The sequence below is a fragment of the Colius striatus genome, chromosome 2 (assembly GCF_028858725.1).
Source record: "Colius striatus isolate bColStr4 chromosome 2, bColStr4.1.hap1, whole genome shotgun sequence".
In the NCBI taxonomy this organism is placed as follows: Eukaryota; Metazoa; Chordata; class Aves; order Coliiformes; family Coliidae; genus Colius; species Colius striatus.
The window spans coordinates 19,519,025-19,546,813 of record NC_084760.1 but is presented as its reverse complement, the minus strand read 5'-3'; the positions used below and the strand labels follow the sequence as shown (position 1 = coordinate 19,546,813).

The following is a 27,789-nucleotide window of genomic DNA, read 5'->3' as shown; positions in this document are numbered from 1 at the left end:
GTACAACTGATGAATCCTTCCTACTAGTGGCCAGAGATGACAAAGGTGTCCAAGTGGGTGAGCAATCAAGCATGTACTAGTACAATTATTTCTAAAAACCCCTCAGTTTTAAGGATTCTAAAATTGTGTTGCTTCCTGGACTTGTACTGTATACAGAAGTAGAGAATGAAAGAGAGAAGGAAAGTGTTTTATGATTTGCTCCCAAATTTCTGACAGGCACTGATCTGTTCAGACCCAGAAAACTGGGTCTCTACACTGCTGTGTGGAGTCAGAAACACTGAATGTTTGCAGAGGCTTCAGAACAAATGAGACTGAAGTTTTAGTGCTGCAGTGAAATAGGAGGGATGTAATCCAATCACTGAATATTCTTACTAGCAGGGAAGGCAATGTACAATTGACTACACCTGACTCGAAGCACTGTTTGAAGTCAGAAGTCTGTAAAACTGCTAGTGATTTGATTAAAGCATGTCTGTGAGGAGAATGAATAGGAATGTATGCTTAAAGATTCATAAATAATTTGAAATGTTTTAAAATCACATGGTTTCTATTACTTTCTATTTGCTACAACAGTATTGCTATTTACATATTGTTCCAAGAAAGGTGCAATTAACATCGGTGTGTCATGTTTTGACATGACAGCCTTTTCTGGTACGGGAGAAGGGGCTGTAAAGATGACACCTGTAAGAAGTTGCTTAAAATGTCCTAGCCAATTTTACGGGTTGATGAGAGTGACATTTTTCTTTTAAAATTACATAGTGTAGCCTTACTGGATATCAGACACAAGAAATAAGTCATGTGGCTACTCACAAAATGCCTCATCTTAATTAGTACTAAGGGCACCAATGCATATCACATACCTTCAGTGGATGTTTAATTGACTTCAACAAAAGCAATGTCTCTTATTTCACATGTAAATGGTTTGAAAGCCAAATACTTGCTTCTAGAAAGCAGGGAAAATGTGTTGTCGGATTAAAAGCTATTCTCACACTATACATGGTTGTTTAGAAGACAAAACTTGCTGTTGAAGGAAAATTGGATACATAGTAATATATATCAAAGAAAAGTATAATTAAAAGGACAATGCCAGGAGTGACAGTTTAGCTGTTTAAATTGTCAAATTTTACTTTACTGACTTCAAACTGTTGTACTTAGAAAATTGCTGGAAAAACTGTGTTACTTTATCAGCAGTAAATGTTTACAGTGTTTTAGTTCTCCCATGCCCCTGCATATTTTTTTTGCCTAGCACTGGAGTTAAAATGGAGCTCTCATACCTGTTTTTCCAACACAACTTTCCATTTTCACTAGTCTTTATAAGGACACACTCTCTCAGGCAATGGATTTCAGTGATTTACACAGTGTTAGACCAAAAAGGGAAGAAATGTCTGTGTCTCCCAGAGCAGCCAGCACACTTTTAATCAAATATAGCTCATAAATCACATTTACAGCTTTCAGAGCTCAATCAATAGAATACTTTATAGTCTGTAACAAAATTTTCTGGAAAGAAGCAGAAGAGCAAGAGGGATGTAACTGAGGGACTGCACACATCTAGGCTCTGCATCCCGTCTCCTTTAAGGATTAAACTGACAATTTTAACAATGAGGGATCTGTCCCAGGACTTTAATGCATTTATAAGCAGTGCATAGTTGGCTGATAATGAAGCCTTCTAGGAGGTCACAATCAATAGTAACATAGCACAGCAAGTTTCCTGTTCGACTTTACCCTAGTTTGGTGACAATTATTAATACTTCTCTCATGTTCCACTTTACCCTAGTTTGGTGACAATTATTAATAATCTTCTCATCAAACTTTAGTTAAAGACTTCTGTTCTCATGGGCAGAACTTTTCATGGCTGTGCTAATGTCACATTATTAAATTTCTCTGAAGTTCTCTCCAAGTAAGTCACAGAATACCAAGGACTTCTCAGTGTTAATTCAGTTACATGTCTTCTTTAAATTTAATTTGCATATATAATATATCAGATTATTTATTAAGTGTTTAATTTGTATATACAATACTGAACAGTCTCCTTATATAAAACGTCAGGCAGAAAGCAGCCACCTATCAGAGGTGGAAACAGGGGCTGGCTTCTTGGGGAGAGTATAGGAACATTGCCAGGGCATGCAGGGGTGCAACTAGGAAGGCTAGAGCCCTTCTAGAATTACATTTAGCCAGGGATGTTAAGGACAGCAATAAGGCATTTTTCAAGTACATCAGCAGCAATAGGATGATGAGGGGTAATGTGGGCCTGCTGCTAAACACTGAGGTGCCCTGGTGTCTGAGGATGCAGAGAAGGCTGAAGTACTGAATGCCTTCTTTGCTTCAGTCTTTACGGCCAAGGCTGACCCTCAGGAAGCCCAGTCTGGCAAGGATAACAGGATGACCAGGACAGCAGAGGACTTGCCCTGGGTGGAAGAGGAAGAGGTTAAAGACTTGTTGGCCAAACTTAAGGCTCGTAAGTCAACAGGTCCTGATGGGATGCATCCTAGAGTGCTGCAAGAACTGGCTGATATGATTGCTAAGCCTCTCTCTATCATTTTTGAACAATCATGGAGGATGGGTGAGGTGCCTGAGGAGTGCAGAAAGGCCAATGTCACACCAGTCTTCAAACAGGGCAGGAAGGATGACCTAGGAAACTACAGGCCGGTCAGCCTCACCTCCATACCTGGAAAGATGATGGAACAACTCATCCTGAATGTTATCACTGAACATATGAAGGAAAAGATGGTTATCAGGGGGAGGCAACATGGCTTCACCAAGGGCAAATCCTGTTTGACCAACCTGATAGCCTTCTATGAGTGCATAACCAGCTGGCTAGATGAGGGGAAAGCAGTGGATGTCATCTACCTTGACTTCAGCAAGGCTTTTGACACTGTCTCCCATAACATCCTCATCAGAAAGCTCAAGCAGTGTGGCTTGGATGAGTGGACAATGAGGTGGATGGAGAGCTGGCTGAATGACAGAGCCCAGAGGGTGGTGATCAATGGCATAGAATCGAGTTGGAGGCCAGTGGAGTTCCAAAGGGATCAGTTCTGGGGCCAGTCTTGTTCAACGTCTTCATCAACGACCTGGATGAGGGGACAGAGTATACCCACAGCAAGTTCAGTGATGACACCAAACTGGGAGGACTGGCTGATTGCCCAGAAGGCTGTGCTGCCATTCAGCGGGATCTCAACCGGCTTGAGAGTTGGGCAGAGAGGAACCTCCTGAGGTTCAACAAGGACAAGTACAGAGTCCTACACCTGGGAAGGAACAACCCCATGCACCAGTACAGGCTGGGGGTTGAACTGCTGAAGAGCAGCTCTGCAGAGAGAGACCTGACAGTCCTGATTGATAATAAGCTAAATACAAGCCAGCAATTTGCCCTTTTGGCCAAGAAGGCCAATGGCATCCTGGGATGCATAAAAAAGAGTGTGGGCAGCAGGTCAAGGGAGGTTCTGCTCCCTCGTTACTCTGTCCTGGTGAGGTCTCATCTGGAGTCCTGTGTCCAGTTCTGGGCTCCTCAGCTCAAGAGGGACAGGGAAGTGCTGGAGAGAGTCCAGTGCAGGGACACCAAGATGATCAGGGGAATGGAACATCTTTCATATGAGGAAAGGCTGCAGGAACTGGGGTTGTTTAGTCTGGAGAAGAGGAGAGATCTTATTAACATTTGTAAATATCTGAAGCGTTGGTGTCAGGAGGTTGGGACATTCCTTTTTTCTATAGTAGCTAGCAACAGGACAAATGATAATGGGATGAAGCTGGAACACAAAAAGTTCCATTTAAATATAAGAAAAAACTATTTTACTGTGAGAGTGATGGAGCAGTGGAACAGGCTGCCCAGGGAGGTTGTAGAGTCTCCTTCCTTGGAGGTCTTCAAGACTTACCTGGACATGTTCCTATGCGACCTGATCTAGGTGACCCTGCTTCTGCAGGGGGATTGGACTAGATGATCTCTAAAGTTCCCTTCCAACCCCTACCATTCTATGATTCTATCATTCTGTGTCATAAAAATGACTGCATTACAAAAAACGTCATCTAGGGCTGACACACATACGTCAATACTAAGTTCTATAAATTACTGCTAAAACATACATGTAACTTACTAGATAGTTATCTCATAAATTTTAGAGTTTGCAATAGAGAATAAGAACTTAATCACATCATACTAGGTACTTCTTTAAAATGTGTAGCCTGCTCATTTCACTAATGGTAAAAATGCACTCAATGTAGTTCATATTCAATATTTATTTGATTTTTTTTTTTCCCTGGAACTGACATCACAAGAATTCTTACACTCTGTTGCTAAGAGCACAAATAACAAAATGTATTATCTCAAGCTCTTCAAGATCTAATGACAGCAGTTTTCATGAGATTATAAATGGATGCCTGCAGCTGTTTTATCAATATTCAAATTACACACATACTCCAGTGATACCAGGGAATGCTGGCTAAGTAACTTCTAAGTGATAGACTACTCAACAGCAAGTTTTCATTCAGATTAAAATCATCTTAATAGAGTTCAGACAGCTTTGCCTTTTATTCCTTTTTGAGACATCTGCAGAAAGTATTGGCAAATATCTGAATGATTCCAGGATTTGAAGACAGAAGACTAGAACATAGTGAACATTGAAGATGTGAAAGCTATTACCGGCTCTTACAGGATACAAAGGATAAAAATTAGAAAATAGAACTGATAGGTTAAGACTTTGAATTAAAATGCATTTCCATTATTACTTTCAAAAACTGAGGTGGAAATTGCTAATACAGACAGAAGACAAAGAAAGTGCTCTCATAGCTCAGAAGTCTATTCTCTTGCCAAACACAAATGACTTTTAAGATTAAATCTGTGAAGAATCATGTTGCCACTGATTTAAGACAGGCTAAAATAGGCTAAAAATATTAGATTAAGATCCTAGATGTGGCTGGAACTTTAATGGATTTAACACCAGTTTTAATCAAAATCTTCAATAATTTTACTTTAAAGGAAGGTGGGAGAAAACTGTTTGACATTAAAAGTTAAGTACATAGAAGCCAAATAATCTTTGACCAAATTAAATACAAAATTGCTCTATATCAGTTGTAATAAACTCTCCAAGATGAAAAGTACGAAGATCTCACTAGTATCAGAAATGGCCTGAGGTATCTCCAGAAGCAACATGAAAAGTATTTCGTATTCTGATGAAGAAAAGTGAATCTGTTTGTAAAGCCTGTGAAAGGTTGTCTGTTATTTATAGGACTTCTTTATTTTGTGACCAGAGATTCAGGTTGAACAGGAGGATACTGAGGAGGGGAGCTGAAAGGTCTTAAAGTCTAGAAACTGCTGATTTGACATCCTGCTTGACATCTGTATTTTAGGAGCTAATCAACATCTAAAGCTAAGTCCAGGTCTTTAAAAGATGTATGGAGTTTTTGATTTCTCTCGTATGGTATGAGGAGAGTATGTCTGCTGAAGTTTTCTACTGCAATGTTCTGCAGACCTGATGGATGAGTCATGGCAAATATGGTCTAGTGATCAGGTTCCAGGCAAAGCATCTTCTTGTAGATGGAGCGTACAGCCTGGAATAAAATTATCATATTTTTCTATTTTCTGTCATACTCGGAAACCTCTGACATATAGCCATATATGAAAATGTAAGCAATAATGTCTTTCTGGTATACCAGGGACAGCAATTGGATGAACATAGAGAGGCCTGTCTGCATGATCTTGTGCAGAAAAATACTAACTCAGTTTCTATTCAAAGTTGGCAGTGCATGAATCATATCTGGTCTATAAGGCATGATGCTGCCCTGATGCACACAGATGGTAGTAATTTTCCCGAATGTGTGAATTCTCATGCTAATAAAATTACGCTATATTTGATTTCTTCACACACTCCTTCAAGACCAGTTATTTCTCAGATGAAGTTAGTGCATGACCATCTGTCACTGATCATGAAGCCATACACAGAGTGGAGCAATCATACTGCATCTGGTCAAAATATAATTCAAAAGGCCAAATGTGTATCCAAAAATGGATACAGAATTTGTAATATGGTATGATAAAAGTTATCATGTCGTGAAACAGACGTACATCCTGGCAAGGCAAGTAATACTTATACTATGGGGCCTCGATTTTCTTCAGATTGTAAGATTCTGAAATCTGTACCAAACCAGATAAACTCTGAAATTAGATATTTCTCAAAAAAAAAGAAAATAAATTAAAAAAAAAAATCACAAATCAGAGTTACTGTATTCAACATGTTTAGAAACCTGTATGTTGAATATCTAACTTACAAGAGCATGTTTTCTCTTGTATCAGAAAATCTCCAAGGAAAACTACACCAAGATAAAGTGGTTTTTTTTTTAAATTGTATCTGCAACTGATTCCACTAAAATGGAAGGAAATTGCTTTTATGTAATTGTGAGACTGACAGGCATATTTTTTTATTAATAAAAAATAGGATTTGTTGCCAAGAACAAATTATGGATGGTTGATGTATGTTGACAGTAGTGATAAAGAAAAATACATATTTTGATATCTTTTTCCCACTTGTTCAGTGCAAATGAATTCTCAAGTTTCTTTGGCACATTAATGTATTGAGTTTTCAAATCCAGAAAAGATTCCCCTTGAGGAAAGAAATTTTTTTCTGGGAAAAGACGAACCCCCCTGCCAAAAAAAAAAATCACTGATAGCATACACCTGCCTGTTTCAGAGAAACAAAATTAAAACTTTGTGTTCTAGTCTTAAATACTGAGCTTTAACACAGAACTGCCTGCATCCACGGTCTAAGGTTTCTATTCTCATTAAAGATGGTTGATTCAGCCTATGAAAACAACCTCTGGTTGATCTAGTGTTCTTTGGCAGAAAATATGATTTTGGAATTTACCTTTGTGGGACATGCTGTTAGATATATTTCATTTAATATGTGAAACCTGCCTAGAGTACCAGCGAATTCATTGCGCTCCATGCTGTTTATGATACTGTATTAGCCTTCAAAGGCAGGTAATCTGAATTATTAGGCATTCTATAATTCGAATAGGACATAAATACGGACCTCCTTTAGGAAGCCCTGGAAATCTTAAAGAGCATTTAGATTAAGAACAGAAGAGTGAATTCTTACTTGGCAAGTAGAATTACATTGTTATGATCCTACAAAAACTGCAGAAGAATTTACAGCAAGAATTGCAGTGTGGGAATAGAAGTCCAAGGTCATACAGTGAATCTGAGACTAATTCAAGAATATAGAACAGTCTGATCTTTAGTCTCCTGTGCTGTTTAACAGTAACTGCATCTCTGACAAGCACAGAACTTGTCAGACAACAATAGAAAAAAATACATCAGTAACTGGGATATCAGTTTCTTGCAGAGTGTACAGAGATGCTTCTGGCATGCTGAAGTACTTTCCCTAAACTGCTCCCAGGAATAGGCTTTTGCTCTGCTAAATTATTGTATGTTTACTTTGGGAGTGGAGGCAGGGATGCTCTTTTCACTTCCTTATCTGATTTTTCTTTCTTCCCTCAAATGCACTCTGTGTTGACTAAGAATCAGTCACATTCTTTGATTTGTGACAGTCTATTTTACTTTTCTTTCAGTGTATTTGGCTTTGTTATTTCTTCCCTTACACTGAACATTGTCTGTGCAAGTACCTCATCTACTGTAGCCATGAAAAAACTGAAGAGTTGGCTCCAGGAAACTAATTCTGAAAAGCTTCATAACGTCACCTTGATCCAAGACATATCTTTTTCAAGTCAAGCTCTCTGAAAACTAATCCATATCTGTGCTCCACCTTGATAAGGGTTTTTCTTTGCTACCTCCAATTCAGCTTTATTATCCATTATGTACTGTCAAAGAAAACCATTCCTGTGGTCTTGCTAGAGTGATTCAGGCCATCTCAGAATATATATATATATCTTATTATTCCTCCTTAAAACCTTTCCTCCTTTTCTTTACTCTTTACTATCCCTTTACTCAGATCTACAAGAGTAGATCTGATGTGACATGTGCACCAAGCTAAGCTGAGTGGTGTATTGTGTTCTCTGATATATCATATATGTAATGGTCCAGTGGTCACAAAAGCAATGAAAATAAGCAGCAGGCTATTTCAGATTTTGAGAAGGGCTCATGGAACCAGCAGAAAGACACAAAACACAGGCCATAGGTTTTGTGGTTAAAGATAGGTTGAGTAAAGCACGGTAATTTCTAATGTCAAATTGTAACACGAGTATTTGGATGTACTTTCTGAAATAATATCTGGCTGATAGCCGTGAACTTATTCAGCTCTTTAGTCAAACTATCCAAACATTTTCTAACATTCCCTCTTTAGGTAACCAGTATGTTGACAAAATTTCAGCCCCAAATTTTCATGAAGTTTCCCATTTCACTGGCAGCCCAGTCTATTAATTTTGAAGATCACAATGGCTGCTAATTCTATTAAGCCTCGTGCTCTTTATGATGTTATAAGGATCTGAATGATCAACTGATTCCAAGATGAGAAAAGGAATTAAATAAGGACCTCGCAACACTTCATAGTGAAGTATTGTTTGCAAAAATTACTGGTTTAACTTTACTCATACTATTGTCCAAAGAACTTTAAGGGCAAAAGACGCAATGTTAATATTTGCAGACATTCTAAAGATACTTGAAGGTTAACTTTTTAACAGTTTTACTGTCATCATTATTCTTCTGAGTAGTTATTAAATAATAACTGGAAGCAACAGAAATAAAGATTTGCTTTTTACCCTAAAGGAAGAAAACTCATAGCTTGGCCTTTATTCAGTGATGACAATAGGGAAATATTCATACTTTTAAAGGAAAAAGTCTGAATTGGACTCAGTTGGACTAAATATGACTGGCTGCAAAATTGCACCTAGATTTCTACCAAGACATAATTTAATTCAGAGTTTGTTTAGTAAGTATTAGCAAATTTTTGAAGTTATTGCATGCTATGGGGGTTACCACAACCACCTTTTGCAACAGCCACCATGAGTGCCGTTACCATAGAATGCAACTCCTGCTGACTCACGGGAAATGAGCAGATTAGTGTAAACCAATGCTGTTCTAGGTGAGCAAGTTGAGTAGCTGCTACATGGCTCTGACCACCTCACAGAACAATATTGTAGATGGTACACAATGTACTTGCACATGCTTTACTGTATCTGTAAATTTAACTTGAAGCTAAACTGGTTTGGATTAGAAATCAGAAATGTTTTCCCCATAACTGGAGTACAGACAGAGTAACAGTGGGCAAGTACTTTACAGAAAGAATCCCCTTCCATTTGAGCAAGGACTGAAAACCCTCAGACCAGGTCTCCCTTCTTTTTGGTAGACTCTCATACATGTAAGAGTGACAAATACAAAGAGATGTTAAAAATGTCCCTATCTTTATACTGTGACTTATAGAAAAGGAGTTGCAGAATGAGTTGCCTTCTGTTTTATTCACATTGCACTGACGGAAGCTGGCCAGTTGTGAAGCACCGTAACAGTTACAATAAAAAAACAGAGAGAATAAACAAATGAGGAAGGGTGGCAGGAAAATAGACAAAACCATTACAAAGTTAAAAAATAGTGTTTCTATATGTTTTTTGTGTATTATACACATGCAGTTTATCAGTCTTTGGAGGAATAAATCTGGAAAAGAAATAAAGACATAATTTGTTGTTGCATTGTCTGTAACAATGTTAAGAAAGAAAAGAAGAAACAGTGTTGTTCAGGTTTAGTAAGAAGCGTTTCTGTTATTAGCAAAGACATTGCTTTTAATGATATTTCACAGCATTTCTATAGATGTCTTCAGCATTTTTCTCCCTCACCTTTAATTTTTTGGCAGACATTGTCTGATTATATATTCTCCTAAAGACTCACGAGTAAAAAGAGGGAAGTCAGTTTGTTAGGAGAGCATCTTTTATAGCAGAAAGTGAAAATAACTGTGTTATGAGAAAAAATTCATGGCATAGATAAATGAAGAACTTAAAAAAATTCTAATGTCATGCACAGTGACTAAGCCTTATTGATTATTAGGAGTAAGCTTCACAACTACTTAGAGTTAGAGTCCTACATACTTTTTGGCAAGATGCTTATGTGAAAAATAAATCATAGCAATATAATAGTACAGTATTAATCTGTTGCTTCTGAAACTGTGACAACTCAGCAGGATTTCAGTGTACCAATAGTGGAGCCAGAAGGAGGAATGAAGAATGTCTCTGTTCTGGAAATGAAGAAAATGTATGATGTATTTTCAGAGGTAACAGAAAATGTAGAGAAATGCAGAGGTTGGTAAGATCTCTTCTGAAGCCTCGTGTTAACAACAAAGTAATAGACTGCCTCTGAAATGAGATAAGATGATAATATTAAAAGTAAAAATAATTTGTACAAATGTCAAGCATAAAATATTAGTTTATTTCTTCAAATATTTATGAGTTTTTATTAGCACTGTCTGTGTCCAAGATTTTTTCTTTTTTCATGTGAGATCCCTTCAGCTGGATTGAGTGAATATCTCTGTTTGTAACTCCTCATTTCATTTCACTTTTTGAGATTGGCATTTCAAGAATATTTTCACTGTTGAGCTGCCCTATCATGCAACCTCAGAAATCTATCTTGACTGCTGTTAAGTGTCACAGTAGTAGTTTGTTCATCCTGCTCCTCCATCTTTTCTTGAAGTGTCATCAACTTTTTCACATGTTTAACAGGGACCAAAGGCTTCATCACCTTGTTCAAATGCCTGTATCTCATTGAAACTGACTTGTTTCCATTTTACAAACAAAACAAAATGACAAGGGTGATATTTGCATCAAACATGTTTTGAGCCAATATTTTGGATCACAATACTCTGTTTTGACAAAATTCATTATTACTGTTCCTTTTAAGTCTTTTTTTCTCCCCAGCATTTCCAGATGAATTTCAGATCCTCAAGCATCAGCATCTCGATTATTCATGGAAATTTTCAGACTTTATTCTGAATTTCTTCCCTTTATTCTCAACTGCACACAAGTTGATCTCCAGAAATGTCAAAAAATGGGAGAATGATCTGATTGTCTAGAAACATGTTTTGTCTTATAATTTCCTGTCTTGTGTCTGTCTGGATTAATCTTTAAAGGAAGACATTTATGCAGTCCGTTGGATTTCAGCAATGAGTGAAATATCCCTTTATACTTGATTTTTTTTAATGCATGGAAATATTTGATTTTCTGCACCTTTTCTATGCATCAATATTTTTATTAGTGATTTAAAATACTTTTATATCAAAGGCAGAAGTAATATAATAAGAGTTCTTATAAGAATCTCCAGGAAAGCAGAGGATTACATATTGATTTTATTGTGCTCTTAAGAAGGTATTTAACGAAGTACACACATATTTAGTAAGAATATTCCCATCTTATGAGAGTATTTTGGCTATTAAAATAACAACTCTATAATTTAAACCTCAGACTAACCTGCAGTGATAAACCTTTTCTGTGCTGCAAAAGAAAAACCCAATAGGATACTCTCTTTTATACTCAAAAGTGTATGTGAAGAGACAGGTGCCCAACAGGGACTAGACTTCTGCTCTTAAAGTCTAAAAGAAATTCTAAATGCTGTACTTTGTCACTACATACATATTTTACTGATATAATGTTTTGGTTGATTTACGCTCTTTGCAGAAGTTCACCAGTTGCTGAAACAAATTGTTCATATGAATAAAAAGAATCACATCAGTTATGATTATTTCGATACTATGGTATTAAGAATAATGTCAAGTGTTGGAAAACAATTTTGAAAGTCAGATGAATCTGTAGTTTTCCACTACAATTGGTGAAGGTTAGTGGGATGCTTAACTTTATTTTCTTGGGTTTATTTCCCATATTTGCGTATTTTCTATTGTATGCAATATGCAAGAGTTTTTTATTATTTAGTTATAATGCAGTGGTTTTATTTTGTCTTTTATAGGGCTAAAAAATTCATTAAGGAAAATTATTTATACAGGCCAATGCAATTCATGTAGGAAAATTGTTTTAACTTATGCAAATTTCTGTCTTAAATATGAATCTGATAGAGAGTAGGAATCTGACAGTACTTTGAATTTCTCTTTGAGCAATGCCTCAACTCTTTTCTCTGTTTGATGTAGTCAATATTTTCAGTATTTCCACTGAAACACAGGAGGACTCTACATGCTTCAAAGCTTTCAAACCTCTCACACGTTCTGCACATAACGGATCTACATGCACATAGAGTGTAAGTATGTAAGTATATTATACTACTAGGAAATACATCTTTCAGATCCTGAATTTCCTAGGTTCCTAAAAATAGCTAAATAACTAAAGTGTTTTTGCTGTATAATTACTTGCCTATTTTGTCACGATTTTACTACTAAAATATAAAGAAATTATAATGGTGGAAAGAAAAATTGGCTTTGTGTATTATATAAGTGAAGCTGACTTCCTCAAAGGGAGGTTTCCTGTCTTGAGTAGCCTCAAAGCATTGAGTTGCTATCATTTATATGGTAAATTTTCCTCCACTTTAAACAACAATAGCTTGAGATTTTGTGTAAACACAAACACCAGCGTTCTGTGAAGACTTATGAAAAGACACATAAGACATTCTTGATTAGAAATAATGTAGGGTTTCATGCAAATGTCAGGGTTTCATACTTAGGCCAGGAAGAGCAAGGCCATTTCTCCTGCAACCACATTATGTAAGTAGCAAGTGTCCTCTCAGAATGAGCACTCACTTTGGAAAGTGACATGAAAGGATTTGCCAGTCAGCATAGCCCTGAGTAGAATGCTTTAGTAAGGTCCCTAGAGAATCCTGATGTTCACAGTCTCAGCTAGCAGAACCTCCTGAAAGTATTCTGGGAGTGGACTGGCAGCTGCAAACCTTTGTATCCAGGCATGAAATAACAAAATTTCAAGCTAGCACAATATACTGTCACTCTAACTTGGTAAGATAGCTAATTTAATTGTTAAAGGACTTAACTAACTACTATTTATTCTATGCCTTAAAAACAATCCGTTTTCTGTCTCTTTCTTACAGCCTACATAATAAAGCTCAAAGACATTATTTAATTCTTCACCTGCTTTATTACAGTATACGGTATTTCCTGTGGAAGAATGTAAATGATTCAAGCTCACAAAATAAGCATTGCCATACTGCCTGGGGAGACACAAAACATTTCTGCAGATGACTTGATTATCAGCAAATTAGTACCAACGGAACAAATGGCAGCAATTCACGTGTTGCTGAGAGAAGGTATTTCCAGAAAATGTCATGAAAAGTAAAGCAAGGAAAAAAGCAAGTATTTATTACCTATGCCACAGTGGTTATCTTTGAATGCAATATGACTCAAAGGATCTGGGAGATTAGTGACTGAATAGGTCTCAAAGTTTAGAGACAATTTTTATACCGACATTTTCAAGCAGAAAATAAGGGGAGGAGTGCTCGTTCCCCACAAGTTCTAAACTAGCCATTATTTTACTGTTATCTGTACTTGTCAAAAGTAGTGTAATCAAATGGTTTCATTTCTCCTAAAGATGACTATTACAAGGAAAGTTTCATCCACATTAATGACATGAAATAATGATTCAGATGCCTAAAGCTACACATACTAAAATGCCAGGTCTGATCTACACAAGGATATAAAGAGATGTCTACTATCTTCACCAATTGTTTTTCTCAGAAGTAAAAGGTTAACTTCTTAAAAAGGACTTACCCATGCAAGCCTTTATAACAAAATGTTACAGCTATTGTATTTTTCCTATCCAAAAGAAAAAAAAAATCTTTAAACAATACTTAACCCCTTTAATACCTTCCTGCATCTTCCATATACACCACTGTGAAGTGATAACTTGTGTGATTAAGATCACATTTTAATCCATGACATTTGAGCCATATGATAAATAGATACATATCTGTAGTTTAAATACTAAGTACCATTTTTCAGCTGTGCTTTGAAGTCTGATAGAACCTCTTGCTAAGAAATCAAAATCATGGAGGTAACAAGAGAAGAAAGATTTGTTTCTCACTGTTTCATCATGTATGTGTGTATGATACAGAAATGGGGCAGTAAGGTAGTATGAGGTATTAACAAGTTACAAATCATAAGGTTTTCCTAGTCTTAATCAAAGTGCAAGACTATATCCATGACTGAAAGTGAAGAGAATATTAGAGTTAATTTAGATAATTCCTTTTTCTGTTGCTCATTATAATAGTGCTTCTGGTGAATTTTATTGCGTTAAGTAAACCGTTTGGGAATGGCGAGCTACTTCCTACACACAACTTTACAATTTCTGTAATGTCAACTAGTGTATCAAAGCCAATGTACAGTGCACTTCTGGCTGAATATTTCATTTTTCTTAACTAGCCTACTGTGGTTTTAATTTTCAGTTAGCCTCTAAAAAACATTCTAAAGCTACAGAGTAAATTTATTCTTTTTTTCTTTCTTTTTTTTTTTTTTTTTCAAATCTATCCCAAAAGCTAATACATGTGAAAGCTTTATATGTAGAAATAAATGTATTTTATGGGAAATCAGTATAGTTCAAGAGTTTAGACATTGGCTCTAACTTGTGACATCAAGTTAGTATGCACAGTTTCCCTGCCTCACCCACAGCTCTTTATATGATTCCCAATTTCTAATCCTTTTTGATGGAAATTATCACAGGCTTGATTTAAATCATACATATACCATATAAACATTGTTAAGGACAGAAAAAGATCTATGACCTATTAGAGACATGAGACTGTATGCTTCTGTTTATGGTAGAAATCAGAGAAATTGGAATAACTACATTTATTTTAAAAACCAAATATATAGAAACAAGAAAAAAAGTCAGAGATAAATGATACTAGACAATGACAGAAGTTAGAAATGTTATTTCAGAGCAATAGCTAGAAAAGCTGCTACTTGCAGAAACTTTTGATGTTCAGAAGAATATTATCAAGTACTACTCAATAAATCAAGAATTCAACAAGTATCCTAGGGAACAAATGTAGCAAATTCTCCAGGTGAGACTGTTGCAAGTTAAATGACTGTAACAGCCTCTCATTTTACTCCTACTTTTACAGCTTTGTGGAAGGACTTGACCTTTAAGTAATGTACAGAATATACACAGGAAACATATCAAATGAAACAGATTTCCTGTTTTTGACATATGACATTTGAATATTCTTTTTATTGAACAATTTATTAAACATTTAGAGAATACTAAAATTTTTTGAGACTTTAAAAATGTTAATCTTATAATTAACAGTCAGGGACATACTTCCTTGTACATGCAAGACAGTGATTTAACAAACCTATCACTATGAATTTTACAGTAATAGACAAGCATCTATCTTCATGCTAATGCAGCGTTAGTATTTTTCCACTTGTGTTTTGGAATCTCACAAGGAGGCAGATACCACAGTTTAAATAATAAATAATTGTTTCAAGGAGAAAATAACAATGCATTTCGTGTTGTAATCAAAAAGCCTTTTTTGCCTAGAGTACACTATTTACTCTTAACTGTCTACGCAATCCTCCCTTTCTATGGTATGACCTAGTAGTCACTGCTCAGAAATAGATTCAGTTTCCATTGGCAGCAAGTTTTCTATGCTGCATTTAAAGTTAGAGCAGGTTTGTTTTGCTTTTTTTTTTAAATAATACTTGTAGCAACTTTTCATTCCTAGATAATTTTGGTAATTTATAGTAAAAAAGGAAAATATTGAAAGCAGTTTTGAAGGGAGTTGAGGCTTCAAATTGTTGCACATATATGCTTTAAACTAAATCCTCACTTTGCATACTTCAATATACATTCAATGTTATTACCTTCAATTTGACTTCAGAAAAAACACCAGTTCATGTCCATAATTTTCTATTTCCTTAGAAAAATGGAGATTGATTTCCACTTTTCAAAACTGTCATTTAAGCACATTTTGGATTTCAGAGATATCTGATTCTTTACAGTAAATACACTATATATTTAAATAAACTGTCTTGCCCTAGTATAACTATAATGACAGTTCAGCCTGAATTTCTGGTGAGGGCAGAACAAGCTGCTGGAGTTTATTAGTTACTAAGCAATCAAATAGGTAAATGCAATATTTCGTATAATAAAACACTATCAAGTTGCATCACATAACTGAGATAATGACATTTACTTGCTTTCCCTCAGGAAGGTGGTTGTATGTGCTGTCAGAAATACACAGCTGGTAAGAAACTAAATGGTGTATGTTAATCTAAATATGAAATAAACAAATGCACACATTCTAATGAAGCCAAGATGCCTACATAGGGTTTGCATATAAGACCCCATGACACATCATGTTGCGTGTTACTGTACCAGTTGAGTGTATGATATATATTCGTGATGAAATTCAGTGAAGATCACTAAGATGATTAATAAGTACATATTACTGAAATGTACAGGTATATGTTAAAGCATGATTAGAACAGATCATGGCTATTTTTAAGGAATCAAAGACAATTTTCTTGACTGGAACAAGGTTTCTGGATTGCATACTTGATAATTTACTTTCTCCCTTGCAATGTCTGTAGTAAATAATTATAAAATGATTACACATGCCCTTATCTCCTGTAATTAGGAGTTCTTTCCAGACATCATGAAGAACTGGTCCCTGAATATCAAAGGTTTATAATGATAGTTCAGTCAGGCAATTTCTGGTCTCATTACACTAAATTATCAATCTCTTTCAAACATTAGGATTAAATAAAATCACATTATGCTTCAGTTATTTCTCAGCTGCTAAGTAGAGGATACATCAACTCTGATCCTGATCTATATACACATGCAATGTGACAGCACATGCCCCGGGTTGTAGCTGCCCCAGTGAGCTGTCGATAAGCCCATCACATACTGCAGCCCTGGCTGACCCAGAAGTGCTAAGTGCAAAGGCGGCTGTTCCTTGTATTGATGATGGGATTGTAGAGGGTAAAAGCAGAACTCTGCAAAAAGAAGAACGCTTTAATTCATCTTTTCACAAAGGGAAAAAAGAAGATAAGTGTTCCTCTTCCAGTGACAGAACTATTAAAAGATATCCTATGCAGAAAAATGGATCACTGTTAAAATCTCATTGTCAAGCATGCCTGAAAGCATCAGCAGAGCAAATGGCATCTCTTCCAAGTTTAAAAAAACCCCACAAGATATCTCATGGAAACTAGACATTCAACTGTTAAAAGTATGATATGACTATACAGCTGAGGTCCTATTCTCAAAAAGGAGCTACATGATCCAGGACTTTTTTTTCTTTGCAACCTTGTATTCTGATTTTATTGACTGGAATTGTTACCAGTGTGTTTAATGCAGGATGCTGCAGTCCTCATCATCAGAGATTTGGTTACAGCTGCAACTTACTATAACAGTTTCCCGCTTTTAATTTGCTCTTCAGGTAGTCATGACTCGGTCCTATTTTCACACAATATTTTTGAAACAAAGTTACAGAAAGAGAGAGAAGGGGACCTTTTACACAGGTAAGATAAACACATGAAGTTCTCTTGAAAATGTAGTTGGAAGATAGTCAACTCATTCCATTGAATTGATTCAATAGGCCTGTACTAGTTAGGCTTTAAAGGAGAAAATGGCTTAGGAAGATGAATAGACTGAAATGTACTTCTTTGTCACAGGGAGGTAAGTATTCAGCCAAGATTTCTCAAAGAGATTAAATTTTTTCAAAATTCTATTCAAATTATAATTAATATTCATTTAACTAATTTGTGTATTACAAGTAATGTTTATATAACAGAAGCACAAATGAACCACATATTAAAAAAAGCCTTTTTGAACAAAGAACCAGGAACAGTGCTGAAAAAAGAATAATCTGCAGAAATGGAATATACATAATCTTTTGAGAAAGTCTTACTATTTTCAAAAGTTAACTTTCTTCTGTCCCATAAATACTGGGTTGCAAACATGCATTAACACCATGCACAACAATTTGCACAACTAATATTTTTGTTTTCATTAGCTCAAGCCCACCCCTCATACTATCGTGCCTGACTGATATCACCCATCTTACCCTCCAATTATTCTAAATACACTAATGACCTACTCTGGAGTGACCAACAGTAACTGAAATGGAAAGCAGAGAAACATGATGACCATTACTTCTTCCCCTTTTCCTGCTCCAAGGAAGTATAAGATTTGCATTTCACAACTAATAGAGAAAGAAGGAACCACAGTTACCTTTTTCGCAGAACCGACCAGTGAAGTGCAGTGGGCAGTCGCACTGAAATGAGGTGGCCCCAGTGGGCAGAGAGAGAGGATGACAAGTCCCTCCGTTACGGCAGATTCCTTCCTGACATACAGATGGCAATTGAGGGAAAATCTGAGAGGGTACAACAGGCTCAGGCAACTCAGGCATGGCAGAAGAAACCATAGGGAATGCTGTTGATAGATGTATGGGTACAGGAATACTGAAAGAATAGAGACAACACATCAAAACAAAAAAATCGTGACATCAAATTTTGCCATTACAGCTTCATTTAAAAACTGTAGTTTGGTTTTACTTATTTATTTAGAAGTTCAGATCATATTTAACAAAGTGTGAGTTCCTTAGCAATTCCCCATCCTGAAATCTAACAAAAACATAATCAAGGCATTTTTCCTTTCAAGGGAATAAGAAATAACCTCCATGCATGCAGCACAGTTTGTATGTGCTCTCATACTTCATTTTCTGGTGGATGTCAACAATAGAGTGATAAATACATACAGGCCAATATTATAAAATATTTTATTTATTATAATCACATAAGGCTGTTCTAGGAGATGACTTCCATAGGAGTAGATTGAGCAGGTGTGTGCAGGAGGAAAATGCTGTAGTACAGCATTATAGTATCTTTTAATTCCTAGAAATAAGAGTGTGTGTGTGTGTGTGGGGGGAAAGGTTTTGTTTGATTTGTTTTCATTTTTTCCATAATTTTTTTTTTGTTTGGAGTAAAATTATTTTTCTCTTCTCAGTGTTTGAGCTCTCACATTATCTATTAGACTGACAGGTTAATAAGTTTCCTAATATTAATTATTTCCTATTTCAAAATTGCTAGAAATTAGTTTGCAATACCACCTGTTTGTCCTAATTATCAGTTCTGTTTAATATTGCTTTTTGTTTCATCCAAAGCACCAAACTTGTGACTCACTAAAAATATAAATTGAGGGCTATTGCTTTGTGTAATAGAACACCCAACAAAAACTAAACAAAACTTGGGGAGGAATCAAGGCACAAGCTAAGCTCTCGCTCCTAGCTATTAGTAAGACCCTTTCTCTAATGACAGATAATCCTATAGGTAATCATTGCAAAATTTACTTCTTAGAACTGGTCACAGTTTCTGTCAGAGGTAGAATACTGAATGGAAAGGATATCTGCCTGACCGTCAACTTCTGTTGTATCTGCTGGAAGCACCAATTTCCAGCTGTGGATATTTTACATCCCCTTTGTGATAGGAAGCTATTATTTTTTTCTCTGTAATAATATCACAGAAGTTTACTTCAAATGAAATCTTAGGAGCCCAAGTAATACAACCGCGCTTCATTTTTTGGTTGACATTCTAATCTGCAGAGAAGAATGAAATTAAAGTTCCTTGGCAGGTTGATTTGTCCCCAGTTCAGCTGCTAGTCTTTTGCAGGGTGTCAGTCTTTGCAGTATTGTTCTGGAGGTTTTGCATCTAGATGTTGCTTGACTGATTAAGTTCCAGCACCTGTTTCAGACACCCTGAAGCTTGCTGCCCTACTGCAAAAGCAAAGAGTTTGCCTGGTCTCGTTAGTGGGGTAAAAGTCTGCAGCTGCACTCACAAGCTGTTCAAACTGCTGCTGTGAATAAGTAATGACCTCGTCTCAGCGCACTTTAACTAGAGCATTTTTTTGAATAAAAAGTTGGGAAGCATTTAAAGTAATTTAGTAACTGAGGTGTTAGAAGTTCTGACAGAGTGTAACAAAAATAAATCAGGCAAAACTTGATTCACTAGTACTGCACAACAAGGCCACAATTTTCTGGGTTTTTTCCTTTTCAATTTCCCAGCCTGTCACAGCCTCTCAGGTCAATAATGCACACCAAGACTTTCTAACTTGCTGCAAGCATCAACACATTGTTTTTAATCTCAAGATGAGCTCAAACAGCTGAGTTTTAAAGGCCTGCAACCTTGTGTTTCATAGCTGAGTGTATGTCAGTTTGAAATGCTTGTCTAAATATAGATGTCAATACAATTTGAAGTCTTGTTTATTTTATATTACATTCTTTACCACTCAAGGAGATGTATGATCAACTGAATGGCAGGAATACACCAGTTAGGGATCATTCTCGATGTTTAGTTGTTAAACCAAAATCACACATACCCTAACCAACTGTGCTTCCCCCTTCCCTATGCTCTCCTCTCTTCAAAAAGAGCTGGCAACTACTACTGTGTAGATTTAGGGGCACTGTGGGTTAAAATGTTAAAACATCTGAGAGGCCCCAGCTATGCCTTTACCTGGCAATGCAGGGGCTGAGCTGGGTGGTGTTGTTTTAACCCCAGTGCTGGGGCCGATGACTGGGGTTAAGGGAGCTGGGACTTTTCAACCTGGCGAAGGGAAGGCTCAGGGGGGGTTTAGTCAATTTGTATAAATCCCTGAGGGGGGTGGAAAGTGCAATGATTGTGTTTTATCTCAATATCAATAAAGCATCTGACACTGTCTCCCACAGCATCCTTGTGACAAAACTGAGAAAGTGTGGGCTGGATGATCAGGTTGTGAGGTGGATTGTGAACTGGTTAAAGGGAAGAAGGTAGAGAGTTGTGATCAACGAGGCAGGGTCTAGTTGGAGGCCTGTGCCTATGTCTAGTGGAGTCCCTCAGGGGTTGGTGCTGGGACCAGTACTGTTCATTAATCTATTCCTTAATGACCTTAATGACGGAACAGAGGGCATTATCAGGAAGTTTGCTGATGATACTAAACTAAGGGGAGTGGCTGACATACCAGAAGGCTGTGCTGCCATCCAACGAGACCTGGACAGGCCGGAGAGTTGGGCACAGAGAAATCTAATGAAATTCAACAAGGGCAAGTGTAGAGTCTTGCATCTGGGAAAGAACAACCCCATGTACCAGTACAGGCTGGGGAAAGAACTGTTAGAGAGTAGTGCAGGGCAAGGAGACCTGGGGGTCCTGGTAGACAGCAGGATGATCACGAGCCAGCAATGTGTCCTTGTGGCCAAGAAAGACAATGGCATCCTGGGGTGGATTAGAAGGGCTGTGGGCAGTAGGTCAAGAGTGGTTCTCCTCCCCCTCTACTCTGCCCTCATGAGACCACATCTGGAATATTGTGTCCAGTTCTGGCCTGCTCAGTTCAAGAAGGACAGGGAGCTGCTGGAGAGAGGTCAGTGCAGGGCCACAAAGATGATGGAATGGAGCATCTCACTTATGATGAAAGGATGAGGGAGCCAGGGCAGTTTGGAGGACACTGAGAGGTGATCTCATTAATGTTTACATGTACTTAAAGGGTAGTTGTCAGGAGGATGGAGCCAGGCTGTTCTCAGTGATGTCCAATGATAGGACAAGGGACAATGGGTGCAAGCTGGAACATAAGAGGTTCCAAAGAAATACAAGGAAGAATTTCTTCACTGTGAGGGTGAGGGAGTGCTGGAACAGGCTGACCAGATGGGTTGTAGAGTCTCCTTCTCTGGGGACATTCAAAACACACCTGAATGAGTTCCTATGTGACTTACTCTATGTGATCCTGCTCTGGCAGGGGAGTTGGACTAGATGATCTTTTGAGGTCCTTGCCAGACCTTGAGATTCTGTGCTTCTGTGAAATGGAAAAGATGGAGCCAGACACTTCTTGCTGGTAGCCAGAGAAAGATTGTGGGGCAATAGACATAGGCTGAAATGCAATAAATTCCACCTAAATGTAAGTTGTTGGTTTTTTTATAGGGGTACTCTATCTGTATAATGAACTTCAAACTGAGACCTGTGAAGAGAGCAACTTGTTCTCCAAGTAATTCATTATCAGTCTGATGACAGTCATGTCTACAGAAGCATTCTGACATTTTCCCATGAAGCAGGTTGATGAGCCATGCAATGGCAAGGGAGTCCCATTGATATGATAACATCTCCACTTCCTGTATCTTCTGGTACTTACACACTTAACATTTTATTACTGAAGTAATGGATTTAGCCTTATCTGATATGAGTGAGATAAGGAAGTCTGTATTTTTAGCTTGTCAATTTGGGCTGGGAACCAACTGCTTTTGTGTGTACATACCATTATCCCTAGGTTGTGACAGAATATTATTTTAAGCAAATGTTTTAGAGTTTGGAGCCAAAAGGAAAGATTTTTTCAGGGGCATTTACATGCGTGGTAGAATATAATTTCAAAACATTATGAAACTGGTTGGTTTAAACAGGAATAAAAGACTAGTACCTTACATGTAATTTGGCAAGAATGAACAAAGCCTTTTAGAGGCTTTTTATTTCACTGTTTACAACCATATCAAGAAGAATACTTTAAATGGCATTTCACTGGTTTCAAAGAAGCCGCAGAACAGTGTATCTGTGCTTACCCTACTGGAGAAGCCACTTAAATCACTCAACACAGTAAACACGAAAACAACTTAAAAGAATACCAGAGAAGGATTATTTTTGTTCAGCAGTTTATACCTGAATCTTATTTCCTCACTATCGCAGCCTTTGTTTGGTGTGGAAGAATCAGGTGTCTGTTTTCCTAATACGACTTATAATCAGGTATGTCTCTTTAAAAAATTAAATTCTCAAATTATGTTCCAGGCTATGAGCCCAGCTTCTCCCTCCTACTAGGCACAACATTTGGTAGCAGATCTCAGTGATACTGTGGCTGCAGCTTTCCATTTAAAAAGTCGCAGTTGGTATAACATCATTTGCAACTGCTTTTGCACACACAGCATCTCATTTAATGGTGTGAACTCTTGGCAATGCAAATAATATATTCGACATACAATGCAGCTGAGGATGTGAGAATGCAATTAACGGATATAATGAAGTTTACAAATCTAAAGAAAAAATGCCGAACTGCAGGATGCATAGCAGTGCCAGACATATAAAGAAATGTCATGTATAGAAAGATAGGTGAAAGGGGAAAGAGGAAAAGGAAATACATGCACTGAGACATGTTCCTGTTCTGTTTACTTTAAAGCATGCAGATTCCATAGACTTTGCAACAGATAATATAACACAGAATGTGCAGCAACAATGCTTTATGTTGAAAGTTTAATAGCAAAAGCCTTCCTAAACAAGACATTAAAGTGAATTTTCCCATGATGATATTTGCAAAAAACCCTCTCAGTTCCTAAGTTTAGGACATGACAAATAATAGCTTTACTAGAATTGAATTTCTGTACCAAATCCAGTCCTTTTTTTACCTGGCTTGCTTGCACAAGAAAGTGAGAGTTGAATCTTTCAGTTGTTCACACTGATCTGGCTTGTCTTTGCTGTTTTGTAGCACGTCTTCTCCTCCCTTTTAAGCCCCTTTTGACCTTCAATCATCCAAACATTAAACTCAAAAGAAAGGAGAGTAATCAACTTTCTGAAGTTTAAGTTAGTTTTGAAATTGTCTGGACTTCATCTTTCTGATTTACATTTAGTCAATAGCCACAGTGAGAAAAATCTCTTCCCAGTTTAATCTTAGCTGCTGTTTAGAAAAATAACTCTTGAAATGCTTGAGAACTGCAAATTTTTGTTGATTTGTGCAATCACTTTTGTACCTTGAAACTAGTGGTTTTGAATGGGAAAAATGCTTTCATTCTCTCCTTGAAGATTCTCTCAGCAGATCAGAAGGATCGTTCTTTTAATGTGACACTGTACTTGTCCTTCTGAAAAGTCTCTGCAAGATCGGAATAGAACCATTCTGTCCCTATCCTAAATGGATGAGGAAATTGTACTGGATAAATTGAGTTCCTGTAACAGAGATGCTGTGTGAGCTATTTAAAAAATTCCAATATCTGAATGGAGTCACTACTGTTTACCAAAGTGTCATGGATTTGTGTGGAGCTGTTTCTAGTAATGGGGAAGAGGCTCTAAAGATGGCTCCTGTAGGAAGTTGCTCAAAATTTTCCCCTGTTCTAGCTCAGACATGGAAAAATACACTTTGTCTGTCTGGAACTTCAATGCACCTTTATTTTATTAAAGATAAATGCAGCTTTGAAGGTACGTACTTTGTTTTCAGATAACTCACGTAGGAGTAGTTTAGGCATCTAAATCATTTTCACAGACAGAGTCTTTAATCTCTTATTGCATTTATTTCCCCTTGTGCTGAAAATAGTTTTTGCCTACCTAATAGAAGCAGGGGAGGCCTATATTGCTTTATAAATATTAATTAAGACTGCTGGATAGAAAGCATTTTACTATTCAAAGAATATGTGAATGGAGAGAGATGGGAATATAAAAAAACATTCAGTACCACACATTATTGAAATTATTCTGAGAACTGGCCTGCAAGCAAGATGAGATAGACATGCAGAAATTACTAGCACAGAAAGAGTTAAAATACAGAATACTGTTATGCATTATCTAGTCTTTCTTCCAGACTTCATTTCTAATTATATCTTAATGTTGGAGAGTGGCTGGCATGCATAAACACAAACATCATTTATTCATCAGTAATTTGGCATTTAATTAAAATATTACTGCATTCACATTGTGTGCATAAAGAAGAATGTTGTAAATATCACAGGTCAAAAAATCCCTGTGATATCAACAGATAGAGTGAAAAAATATACTGCTGAAAACTTCCTAAATAGCATTTTACAAGGTAACAGCTAAGGAACTGAAATAATAAGCCTTTATGTGCATTACTTCTATGAAGAAAAAAAATATTTTATAGTCAATAAAGCTCACGTCACAGACAAGAGAGTGAACAGCCCACAGTGGATCTGTGTACTGGGATTTAATTAAGAATTGATGAGATAGCTTCTACCCTACTTGTTTCTCTCACACACTCTCTTATGCCCTTGTTCCAATCCATACCCCATTATGTTCACTAGGTTTTCACTTTCCTTCCCAGCAGGGAGGTTGTTCTTGGTCTAGGAAGACTGATTGGAAGTTCATGTTGATTCATACTAAGCCACTGCTCATAGTAACCAGTCTTATCCCTGTGCACCGCTGATATTGACCTTCATGCATCTTTCTCATCTTCAGCACTTTGCCCCACTTCTGGGATCTATCCTCCAGCCTGAACGTTAACTTCTTTCCTGGCCTGCTTCTTTTGTCTAAGACCACATGTTTTCATGATAGCCTCCTAAATAATGCTTTTATCTCATATATATTAATTGGAAGTTTCAGGATGTACTACTATTGTTTGATCCAGACATTAAAAAAAAAATACACAAAAAAAATACACAACCACCTCCTATTGATTTCAGCCATCAAGTAGGAGGAGAATTCTGTTTGAGAATTCAAAAGTTTAGTTTCCGTTATCTCTCTCTCTGTGTGTGTGTGTGTCTCCTTATCTACTGCCTGCTAATGTTGCAATTAATTTATTTTTTTTCCCTCCAACAGTATCGTACTTTAAAGTGCCCTAGTGTGGGAGGCAATGATGGTAGAGGTCTTTTCCCTCTTTCTCATATGAGAAAGTATGGAAATATACTATGCATTTCTTTATACGAAAAATTATGGAATATTTGTCTCTCATGCCATTGGAAAACTATTAGAATTTTTTTTTTGATAGCGAGGCCTCTCAATTTACTTGAGAGCAAATGAAAGACTGCAACGATGATAATGACAGTAGCAATAAGAATAATCAATAATAAAGTAATTAACGTGTTCAATACTTACGACCTCATGCTCAATAACCTTTTAGTTGCAAATTCTCAAAGACATTAAAATACCACTCAAATTTGACTTTTTACTCATAAATATTCGAAGAAATTTCTTCTGACAATAAACTCTAGGATAGAATTAATTTTGTCAAACGTTATCTAAGAGCTTGGAAACCTGCCTGAGCTGATCACCTTGGTTCTCCCTGTTGACAGTCTATATGCAGAGAGAGGCATCTCCAGTTCATTCAATTCTAAGAAAAAATACCATTTTTCTCCATTAACTAGAGATGAAACTGAACAAATTAACTCTGACAATGAGGACAAATTCCTACTTCTGCTCCCTATGTGACACTTAAAATCATTAATATTTTGATTATACAGATAAAAAACATCCTAAACCATTTTTAAGTATTCAAAATAGTGACTAAAATCATTCTCTATGAAACACATACCTTTCCAGTTTACTTCACTCTCTTACAATCTAAAGTGATCTTTCTTAAGTGAATATTTAAGTAATTTATTTTGGCAATGAAGAGACTAATATGAGTTCAATATTAGTAAGAGAATGTGACTGCAGCGTACGAAAATCTTAAAAGATACTGATAGCAACAGGTAGCATCAAGACTGAGAAGTTTCATTGTTAGCGTGAACAACTGTAAGAAAAGTGTAACAGTTCATAAACAAGAAATAAGGAAAGGAAACTCCAGATGTCTTGTCAGCAGATTTCTGTTTTTCCTTTCAGCTTGCAGAACAGCACTCAAAACTGCTCAAAAATCAAGATCAAATGCAGCAGAAAAACAACATGCCACTGCTCTGCACGAAACTACTCAGTTTTGGTTAAGATTGTAAATAAGTAAGCAGCTGCCTTTTCTCGACCAGGATTACTTAACAGAAAAATGGTGACAATCATAGAATCATAGAATGGTAGGGGTTGGAAGGGACCTTTAGAGATCTAGAGATCATCTAGTCCAACCCCCCTGCAGAAGCAGGGTCACCTACATCAGGTCACTGGAAAATGTCCAGGCAGGTCTTGAAGACCTCCAAGGAAGGAGACTCCACAACCCCTCTGGGCAGCCTGTCCCAGGGCTCCCTCACCCTCACAGTGAAATAGTTTTTTCTTATGTTTAAGTGGAACTTTTTGTGCTCCAGCTTCATCCCATTACCCCTTGTCCTGTTACTATCTACTATAGAAAAAAGGGATGTTCCAATCTCCTGACACCCACCCTTTAGATATTTATAAATGTTAATAAGATCACCCCTCAATCTCCTCTTTTCCAGACTAAACAGCCCCAGTTCCTGCAGCCTTTCCTCGTACGAAAGATGCTCCAGTCCCCTGATCATCTTGGTGGCCCTGCACTGGACTCTCTCCAGCAGTTCCCTGTCCCTCTTGAGCTGAGGAGCCCAGAACTGGACACAGGACTCCAGATGAGGCCTCACCAGGGCAGAGTAGAGAGGGAGCAGAACCTCCCTTGACCTGCAGGCCACACTATTTTTTATGCATCCCAGGATGCCATTGGCCTTCTTGGCCACGAGGGCACATTACTGGCTGATATTTAGCTTATTATCAATGGATTATTCATGCCCTCCCATCTTCTTATCAACCCCAAAACTGTCATGTGGCAAGATCACAGGGAGTCAGAGAACATATTGAACTGAAAGTATGTTTTATTTAAAATATCAGATGGTAAACTTGTTCTAGGGTAACATTTAAATAATTTCATGTTTTGCACCTATGGATCCTAAAAGCTTTTGTTTATCTTAACACTACCTGAACCCAAATGCTATGTCATTTGAGGTTTAAATACCTGGTTACAATTTGAGACTAGGCAGCACTAGTTCCCAAAAGTCACTGATCTTTCCAACTACTAAACAAGTTTCAAAGCTAGAGACATGAAGAAACTTGACGCAAAACTGGGAGAATGCTCTCAATGTCACAGTGAAGATTTATCGTTTAAATTGCCATTTTCTGCCATTCTTTCTTCAGTAACTTTACGTCATGAAGGGCATCTGTATTTAAAGCATCAATTTAAAACAATTTAATAGGGTCATTATTTCAAAGCAGGTCAGATTCATGAATATCTGCCAAATCTTCATAACTGTATCAACAGAAGAAACTT

General features: G+C 37.0%; 1 protein-coding gene across 1 annotated transcript in view; it reads right to left on the bottom strand.

Annotated features, from left to right (window-relative positions):
- EYS (eyes shut homolog) overlaps positions 1 to 27,789 on the bottom strand; it is a 900,402-nt gene that overhangs the window by 186,023 nt on the left and 686,590 nt on the right. Inside the window, exon 37 of the mRNA XM_061989098.1 lies at positions 18,106 to 18,335. Within this exon, the coding sequence (XP_061845082.1) occupies positions 18,106 to 18,335 (230 nt within the window). The remainder of the gene's footprint in view (positions 1 to 18,105; positions 18,336 to 27,789) is intronic.